The sequence below is a fragment of the Papaver somniferum genome, chromosome 5 (genome assembly GCF_003573695.1).
Source record: "Papaver somniferum cultivar HN1 chromosome 5, ASM357369v1, whole genome shotgun sequence".
Taxonomy (NCBI): domain Eukaryota; kingdom Viridiplantae; phylum Streptophyta; class Magnoliopsida; order Ranunculales; family Papaveraceae; genus Papaver; species Papaver somniferum.
Window position 1 is genome coordinate 72,055,287 of NC_039362.1, and position 10,461 is coordinate 72,065,747.

Below are 10,461 nucleotides of genomic sequence, written 5' to 3' on the forward strand. Positions count from 1 at the left end.
CGTTATCAAAATTGGGTGTTTTAGACACCTATCAAATTTCCCCACACCTAATCTTTGTTAGTCCTCGAGCAAACAAAACAAAACTAAAATACAACAACTCCGTGTCGTCGAGGCTACGGTTACTTTTAGCATAAATAACAAGCCTTTAAACCCCTAGGTGTTCTAGTGGACGAGTTATAGTCTCGTGAAGGTTTACAAGAGGTATACCTACAAAACCTTTTACTCCAAATTCCAACTACCTGTGAAGAATGTATGAACGAAACCAAAATGACTACAGGAAGAAGTACCCTAATGCAAATCCAATTCATATATAAACAAAGCTCTACTCAGAAAGTTGAAAAAACCACAATACTCGGAATCTACAAACCACAATCACACATGAATAGATTAAGAAGATGGATACAGAGATAGATGTTTGCGAATGTTGACTAAAGTGAACAGTGTTTCCCATATCTGTCTGAAGGTCACTGCCAAGATGAACCTATGAATCCTAATGGATTGAGATACTGGTCTGAATTCTAATATCAACTCAGCTGGCATATACACGGGAACCAGTGGTCGATAATCCTAATTCTAGATCAACTCGACTGGCAAATACAAGGGAACCAGCGGTCGATTTATTATTTGAACAATAATAATAATAACTTTTTTCTTTTTTTTCTTTTCACTATTTTCACTTTTTTTTTTCAAATTGACAACATGATTAGACCTTTTTGATCCAAGCGCATGCTTCTTGTCAGCAGATTACATGATATTCCCGTGGATCCTGCATTCCACGCTTGTTTAGGCGACGGAGACAGGGAGAACACACACATATTGCTATCCAAGTGTCTTTTTTTTTCAATTTTTTTTTCAATTTGTTTTTCATATATATATATACTCCGATTGGTCGAAATGGTCTGGTCTTTTTTTTTTAGTAACTCAATCACTCTATTTCATCCTAGCAGTAATAACAATTCGATGTTAGTGACCCACCAAATCACTTAGAGAAACAAAAAGTTCGCAAAAATAAAAACAGAAAGTGATATGGTGACGATTCCGAGATATGGTAACAACTATCATATAATTTCTAACAATTGAGCTATGTCTTTTAGTTAATGGGTTCCTCAACTCCTGCAACCAAGATGGTTCCATCCACTTATATTGTTTAGTGTCATCCTGAAGGCACAAGTTTCTAGATTTTGAAGTTTATCATACAATTTTTTTTCTATTTTTCTGTTTTTTTTGTTTTTTGTTTTTTTTTTGTTCTTTTTTTTTAACTAAAGGCATCAAACTCTATAAATTATATACAAATTACATAAACTGATACTCCAACTCATAACTATTTCTGAACAATAGAGGATAAACACTAAACAAGTTATTTAATTGACATTTAATCCCGACTCAGCTAATATATACCTCATCGTCAAGAAAAAATTCCATCTACTTAGAAAGGCTAGTGTTTGTTCTAAATTGTTCAAAAATCTCTAAAAGTTAGAGTTTTGTATACGTCAACTTTTTTCCTTCTTATTATACACTACCCCTACACTTAAATCAAACATTGTCCTCAATGTTTCAAACCATTGCAAAAAGAATAAGAGGAATACTTGAAACAGACAAGGAAATAAGAATTGGAATTGTTCACCTGATTGACGCATACGAGTAATATTCAAAATAGACTCCCCATATATCAACAATTTGAAAATTTGAGGATCCACCCACAAAACAATTTGCATATATAGCAAAAGCTTCACACAAATATTAGCAAATAATGGAAAAATTGAAACTATCATCCCACGAGAGTCACCCTCACACTTAGTCCTTTCTACACTCGGAAGTGTATACAAAATATAAGTGGAAGGAACTTCGTCTCGTTCCTCTCGGCAAACCTGCATGGTGTTAGACTCAAACGCATATGGTGGATACTTGGATGCAAGAAATTCGGATAAAACTTTTGAAGCACATAATTCCATCCCCAAATGAGGTATTTTCCTAAAAGATGGATTACCAACTCTATGAGAAACTACTTCAAGTTTGGGCGGATCATCATTAGATAGAGACTCATATAAAGGGTTAGACAAACCTCGCATAATCTCACGCATTACGGGATCCTCAGTACTTCTGAAAAAGTCCATTGATTCTCCTACATCACAAGTATCACAATTCTCATTCAAACTCTTTACGAGCCATTCTTCATCACTTTCCTCCTCATCGGAAAAGAAATCAGAATCTTCCATAAGCAAATTTTCGTAATCCTTATGTGCCTCGTCACAAGTTGACTTCTCATTCAAAGTATTCACAATCTCTGAATTAGGGGTGTTATTCACAAAGAAGTCATAATCATCATCGCTCTCATACACAACATAAGTCTTACCATCAATAATGGTTGTGTTTCTAGACTCAACTTCTTCCTTTCGAATAGGAAAATGATCATTATAATCATGAGTTGAGCTAGTAGCACCTCCATTATCAATATTTTCCAAAGGTTCATCATCCTCGGAATCTTCTTCTTGGGGCTCTTCTCCATTATTAACACGGCGGTTAACCTCCATGTGTATGGCCCTAGAAATTGCTTGAAGAGTCTCTTCCATTGCTCCCTCTTCTTCCAACCGCTCATATTGTCTAAAGAGTTTCTTTATGTTAACACGTTTTCCGCTACTACTCACAATAGGTTCTTCATACCATGTCTCTTCCCGTTGAATGGGTGAAAGATCATAAGTACTATCCGGAACAGGTCTAAATACACTATCATATGTTTCACTAGGTACGAAACTCGACACGTTGGGAGTTGGTCAATCTGGTTCCATGTACGTTGCAAATCCATGAATTCATTAGACATCTGCAAGAAACTAGATTGGAACGTATGAGAAGTATAATTATCCCCCCATCCTTGTGATTGTCCACTTACATAACCACCAAAAGGTTGATGCGATGTATGAGAATAATCACAAGGTCTTGTAGAATAATCATCATAGCCAAAAGATTGGTTTCGATTATATTCCACATATGGTTGGAAGTTATTGTAAGAGTGGGATTGAAAATCAGAATTATTACCATAGTATGGATGGTCTTGTGAACCATATACGTTGTTCCCAAAAGGATTCATCTCGCTAAAAATTATGCCCACAACTCGTTAAGAGACTTACCTCTTATTCCCAATTGTGCACACGCAAAACGAGTGATTTATTGTACCTGAAAATAAGATTCTAAGCAAACAAATTAGCAAAAGATAAAAATAAAAACTAAATACAAAAACAGAAAATCAAATAACAACTCAAACTATCGACTGCTCCCCGGCAGCTGCGTCAATTTTGACGAGGTGTCAACTCGCAAATAATATATTCCTTACTTCTCTTTAAATTAACTAGTAGTATACGGACAAGCAGGTTCGTTCCTAAGGGAGAGTTGAGTTTAGGTTGCCAATTCAATTTCTGAATAAGAATAATGCAAATATGAGGATGAAAATGATCAAGGACTCTTTCTAAGCCACGAAACAAGAATCTTTTCAATATAGCTATGTTTCTGCAAAGTACTCATTACTAACAACCCTAGAAAATTTAGTACGCTCAAATATCCCGCAATCTCTTAATTCACCGGTCACGGAAGCTCGACTACCGGATTCTACTTGCCAAGTTTCTTAGAAGTACGCTCTCTAGGTGTGACTTAAACAAATGCATTAAGTTCTATGAGATAGGCTATTCCTAGTGACAAACACATAAGCTCGATTCATCTACTATTGTCATTCAATACACATGGATATTTAACAAAATCCCATCATCAATAACCACATACTACTACTTGTATTAAGACTCTCTAGACTATTACGGGTCGAAGAGGTCTCAACTAGCATTAGAATCATCCATAAACCATTCAATTTGCTACATAAACGATTCAAGAATAATTCATATAACAATATTGGCATGGTAAAAAATGAGCAATAACCAAATAATTGCGAGAAAACAAAGCAGTTTAAATATCAATTCAAGTTCATGTTTCGGACATCAAAATCGTCCCTAATCAGGATGCAATTAGCTACTGGAGTTCATGGCACAGAAACAGCAAAATATATGAAACTAAACAAGCAAACCAAAAGTAACAGCAGCAAGGGGAGTGGTGGAGTTATGCGAACAGGTGGTTGTATCGCAGTGAACCAAGGAAGCTCGCTGCTGGTGATAATGGAACTGTGGCCTGGTGATGGAATGGTGGCTGCGAAGTGGAAAGATTGCTACTGGTTCGGTGCTCGGCAGCTCCAGGTGTTTCTGCTTCTGCTGACAGGTGAAGGTGATTGGCGAACTGGTGATGGCGATGATGGTGGTAATGATGGTATCGAACTCAGGCCTGTGCAGTGCTCTTGTGATGGTTGTATTGCTGCTCTGGCTTGTTGACTGATCTCGATGGTGTTGTGGAGTGCTGGTGTGAATGGACTGGTGGTATGAACTGCAGCTGCTGTTGGTGGTAGGATGTATGCAGTGTGCAAATATGGAATAGTGGTGATGGTGTAGATGGTATGAAGGTGGATGTATGAGATGCTAATGAAGATATGCTGGTGGAGATGCAGGTGGTAATGAAATGGTATGCAAACTGGTAGATATATGCAGGGGAGATGATGTATGCTGCGAACTGAAGTGATAGGGTTTGGAGAGGAGCAGAGAGCTCCTCTCTGATGGAGATGTGTGCAGTTGCAAGGGGTATGTGATGATGCTCTCTGTAGGTCGTCTTTTATAGTTTTCTTCTCTGGTTTTCAGCCAAGTTTTACAAACCCAATCTTCAAATATTCGACCAGTGTTTCCATGTTTATCTCAACTTCAATTAATCCCCTGACCATTCGCAAAAGGCTACACAGACGATGGTTAACCAGTGGCAGAGACTTGGTTCAGTGAACAATGGGAACCGCTGCAGAACTGGCCATTCAAGCATTTCTACGAACAGTGTATAGGCGTCCTGCAAGCTGATGATCGTTAGAACTCTGCTGAATCTGTAACCTCTCACAGCTCCTTCCCTGTAACAAGTCACATTCAAGAGCAAACCCACACATTCTTAATCATCCATAAACACGAAACCACACATTTATCATCAAAATTCAATGGCAGTAATGGCAGCTTCATCACTGCTTTCTCGTTCAGAACTCTGTCCACATTCCAAGCCAAAGCAAACCCATCTTCTAATCTGAATTCGTACCACTTGTGTCTTCTCACATTACGATTTCCAAACCCTTCACAAACTTCGATTTCATTTCATAATTCAGCCACGGCAAGACTTGGCAAAGACACCTGATCTGGAGACATGGCAGCATAACAAGGTCTTCATCTCTTTACTTCAGCTGATATAGATTGGTACCCAAGCCTAATTTCTCTGTTGCCTTCAAAATCGAGTCCTAACCATTCACAAATAACTCTTGGGTCCATACTCTGCTGGCGTTAAATCTTGGCAGTAAGAACTGGTCATAATGAGGACGGAAACTGAACTTTGTAATGTGAACTTGAGCACGGCTAAGTTTAAGAAAGTGGTGTCCCTTCTGAAGTTTCTCTCCACCATTGCACACACGTGCAACACCCTTGTGGTAAAGTCCACTAAAAAAATGAATCAGAGCCCTTTTTTTCCTCCAAAAATTGTACCTGAGCTGTATGTTAAGCCCATGACACATTGTTAAACTGGTCCAGCACCTGCCATCCTTGATGCCGCCACTGTCCTTGGTCTCCAATCACATGAGCTTTCGCCGTGTGCACTGATGCAAAGTCATTTTGGCGCTTTTCTTCCTTTTCGCAAATTCTATTCATTTACCTAAAAAGAAATAAAAAAAAGCGTAATATACAAATTTACAAGATAACTAGTAAGAAAAGCGTAAGAAATCGTTATCAAAATTGGGTGTTTTAGACACCTATCACCCTGTCAAGGTTGGCCAAGTCCAACAATGCCTTCCTACGAATAGAGAAAACTCGACGTTCACTATTCCCCAGTGCTGGATTAACTACGTATTAATTTATTAAGATTAATTAGTCTTTAGCTTTTATCTTAACTGGTGCAACCTTTTGCTTTGTAAAAATATGAATAGTTCACATCATTTTAAGAAATTTAATCATCAAAATTTTATTTTGTTTATTCCTTCTACCAATGTAGATAATCCCAATTCGATTTTACGTCAATTTATAATATTTCATAATTTTAACTTAATGTAATACCATATATAAAATTTTCCAATATTATCTATTATAAATTTACTACCAGCCTAATTGTTTCGCATACTATTATTACCAATGCGGATATATTTGTTGCATTTTAGAAATTCATTGAGTCATTTATTAGTTTACAGATAATTTGTAATTAATTTAATTTACAAAACATAATCGTAGATAAGCGTAAATAATTTTCCATAGTTATTTAATCATAATTATTATTTCTATCGTTATATATCTTTAGTGAAATTTTAGTCAAATTTAAATTCAATATGATACTAATTGATAAATGCTAACCTTAGTTTATTAAAGTTAATATTAGTTTTATTATCGTCTATAGTTATTATTATAATATTTTTGTTATTTACATTGATGGTTGAACTATTATTCTAACTACTCTTCCAAACTGAGTCCCAAAAATATAATTAACGTTTATGTGATTATAAATTATTGACCATACATATAAGTCAAGGTGCTTAATAAGTATATATGTAACTTTCAAGATTTATCAATAATATTAATCTCACTATTTTTATACTATTAGATTGTCTACTTGATCATACCTTTTTAGATTAATTATTCTCAAATCCTTATTATCTAAAGTTATTGGTGTACCCTACAATTTTTACGTCAATACAAACAAAAAAATCAATCAATCAAATAATTCTTTTAATTATAGATAGTTTTTGGTGATTAAGATTTATCTCATAACCCAACCCAGTTCTAAACTAATCTAGTTCACTAACTGGCACTGGCTATTCCTATTGTTTCCCATATAAGATCTAATAGTGAGCTCTGATACCAACATTGTACCGCCCCCTAAGCTGGCAGCTGACTAATCCAAGAGATTAACTAAAGAAAGGGGCACTAAGGATTTAAATCATAAACTTACACATTCAATTAAAAAATCTGCTATAGAACTTATCCCAAAGCTAACCCCGCTCAAAAATATAAATATACAAGAACTTCTCTCAAATGATACATATATAATAGTTATTTTGTTTGCGAATAGAATAAACAATCATAATAGACATAGCATAAGTTAACAAATTAACGGAGTCAACTCCTCGAGCTTTCGTTGCGCAACTCTGATCTGTCTCTGAAACTGAAAGTGTGAATGGGTGAACACATCATCCCTAAAAGGGGTGCCCAGCAAGAATAACACTTAACTTTAAAGAAATGATGAGCAAGATTTGGAAAACAATTCATGTTTTCCCAAACATCAAAGTGGCCAAGTCACTGGAAATGCACAAAAAATGTATATGGACAAACTCCTTCTTCAAACAATATACATTAGTGATGCCGGGTTTTTCCACACCTATATAGTTATATTGATGTCGGGTTATTCCACACCTATTAAGCATAAAAGTTGAACTCATGTAGATATAAATGAAGGAGCGTATCCTATATACCACACGTGGAAATTCTCATTTCCCATAACAATTCATATTGACAACAAAACATTACAGGTCCTTTCCAATTCATGGAAAGATTCAAAGAATCAACAGAACAATCATAATACAACTAAACAATGCATGACATGCACAATTCACAATGCATGAGTTTGTTAAACATAAACTTTTGTAAAAGAAACAACAATGTATTCAAAAGAGTTAAAGTATTCCCACCTCTTTTAATGACAAGTCATGTTTACCTCGAGATCCACGATCCACTGGTTCGTCCTTTGAATCGATCGTTGTTAATAGAGTCTAACTGTTAATTACACAAGAAGTCTAAGAATCTAGTCAAAAGGCTCACACAAGGCTCATAACATAATCGCATACAATTCTCTAGTTATAGGCTAAGTGAACTACTTTAATTGTTCTAAGCCCATTTAAGGTTCTACACATATTCATTACCCATCTCTTGCATATTTAATGGCTTACTAATTCGATTAGGTTGGTGTTATGGTCCGTTAGTTAAGACCAAAGGATATCTACAACTGTGTAGAAGAAAGCAAAGGCTAATTCGGACCACAAGAGGTCCAAAACATCTAATTAAGAAAACTGCCCTAAGCCCAAGCCCATCAAAGTCAACTAACAGTCACTAACGGTCGAACTAGCGGTCAATGGTCAACTGAATGTCAACGTCCAAAGTTGGGTCAAGGTCCAGGGTCAAATAGTCAAACTTTAAAGTCTAAATCGGTCAACCGAGTCAACTCAGGTCAAGACATGGAACTCGGTGAGTCAACACGATTCAACTCAGTTAGATACTGAGTCAGACAAGAAATAATCGGAGTCAGACTGAATAACTTCAGCCAGACAAGTCAAAGGTTCAGACCTGAGCCACTGCACATGTCAAAACCTGAACTGCACCATAATTGTGTAACACAAGAAACAACACATTAAGCTAAGCTCAAGCTAAGCAACTATTCTTCCCTGCCAAGGCTTCATCCAACTCTATTTCATTAACACTTGAACTTCTAACAAACTTAAAATTATAAATTCATTCTTAAACAACTTTGTATTTCAATTACAAATGTAAACTAAGTTTACCTGCAAATGCCGTTCCAAGCTTTCTCTCTTTCTACAACTACCAACTCAACTTCATATAACCTGATTTCAGCATTACCATCTCTAAGCAACATCAATCTCCAATCCATTTCATTCCATTCATCTTAAACCTTGATTGATCTGCCAATCAATTCCATTAGTACTAGCTGATACAGCTAATACCCCCAACTCAACCAACACATCCATTCTCTACTCTTTGCACATTCACTTGAATCCCAACATCAACACCATTATCACTTCAACATTCAATCACCGAGCATCACATTCAACTGGATCAATCATAACCATTATGACTTCACTACAGCTCAACTCTTCCCTGCCACTGACAGTTCCATTCATTTCCTCTCCAGATCCAACTTGAACCTATTTCAGATCAACTGTCTATAACTTCACCACCACCATTAGCTGAACAAGTCCAACTTCACACTCATCCATGTTCAACCAAACTCATATCAACTCTAATAATCAACCATAACAATCCAAGCCAAACTCAGCCTTCAGCTGTAACAACAGCCCATAGCAATTCCATTAACTACAACTCCAACATCATCATCGTTCTTTCCTATAACCCATAGCAACTTCAGTTCACTTCCAAATGCATACTCACATCAACCTCAGTTCAAACCATAATTGTACAAACTATGAAATCAAAACAATCCAACTCATGCTACTATAATTAAGACAAATCGGAGACTTACCAAACAGTTAGCATCCTCTGAGTTTGCTAATACGCCGAATCAATTCCACGAAAGACTTATTTCTTCGATTTACCACCAACACGACCCCAAAACATCCTATTAACCCCGATTCATCCAATAATACTTCAATTAAGAACAAACCCTTCATTAACTCAATCCCCTTTACATCAATTCCATCTTCTAATTCTTTTTATATATTTCCTCTAACCCTAATTTCTGATTTGGGGAAGAACAAGATCAAACCCTAATTCATAATTCTCAATTTCACAATAAAACTGAAATTACAACTCCATATACTTGATTCTACTTCAATCTAAACAAACCCATCTTCAATTGCTTACATCCATCCTTAATTTCACACAAACCCTCAACTAATTCAAGAACCATAATATTCCAAATCTCTTCTTCTATGATTCGAACACTAAAACACAATCTAAATCTTCATGTCAACACAACCCATCTCTAATCTTCTCCCTAATTACTCAATTTCACCATCTACATCTTCACAGAACTTATTAAGAAAACCCAATTCTTAATTTCACTTCCTCCTTCGAGTCTGATTCAGCAACAGACACCATCAGCATCACCGCAAACTACTGCATAATCTTCTACACCTCCTATCGATCACAAAACTACCGTTTAATCTCTCGAATTCGACAGAGAAGGAAAAACATGAGAAGAAAAGAAAGAAAGAAGAAGAAAAGAATAGAATGAGATCTTCTCGATCCGGCTGGGGATAAGGCCAATGAAAATGATAAAGGCACCCATCGCTTGGATATGGGCAGCCAGGTCGGTCCCCTGTGAAAAAGTATTTTTTTCCTTCATACAAAATTGATAATATCTTCTTAAACCGATATCCGATTGACACGTTCGAGTAGTCTATTTCGCATAACTCTACGAGACCTATTCGATAATACTACTTTCGTATCTGAATCGTTGTTAGATTAATTTCTATTAATTAACGCTCATGTTAAACTAATCAAATTATTATTGGCTAAATTGTCTTTTAACCATCGCTAGACCAGTCAAATAGCGTTGACGAGCTTGAGGGTCCTTACAGTTTTAGTGGTCTGATAAAGTCATGAAATTGGTGAGCGG

General features: G+C 36.2%; 1 protein-coding gene and 1 long non-coding RNA gene across 2 annotated transcripts; both read right to left on the minus strand.

Moving 5' to 3' along the window:
• Positions 1–1,271: 1,271 nt before the first annotated feature.
• LOC113277516 lies at positions 1,272–3,245 on the minus strand. The gene is made up of 2 exons (XM_026526592.1): positions 3,034–3,245; positions 1,272–2,818 (listed from the first exon to the last, which is right to left on the minus strand). The coding sequence occupies exon 2, from the start codon at positions 2,568–2,570 to the stop codon at positions 1,491–1,493; it is 1,080 nt and encodes a 359-aa protein (XP_026382377.1). The 5' UTR covers positions 2,571–2,818; positions 3,034–3,245; the 3' UTR covers positions 1,272–1,490.
• Positions 3,246–3,368: 123 nt separating this feature from the next.
• On the minus strand, positions 3,369–10,061 carry LOC113281884. The gene is made up of 3 exons (XR_003326392.1): positions 8,648–10,061; positions 7,807–7,865; positions 3,369–5,760 (listed from the first exon to the last, which is right to left on the minus strand). It is a non-coding gene; the product is annotated as an uncharacterized LOC113281884 (long non-coding RNA).
• Between the last annotated feature and the right edge of the window lie 400 nt (positions 10,062–10,461).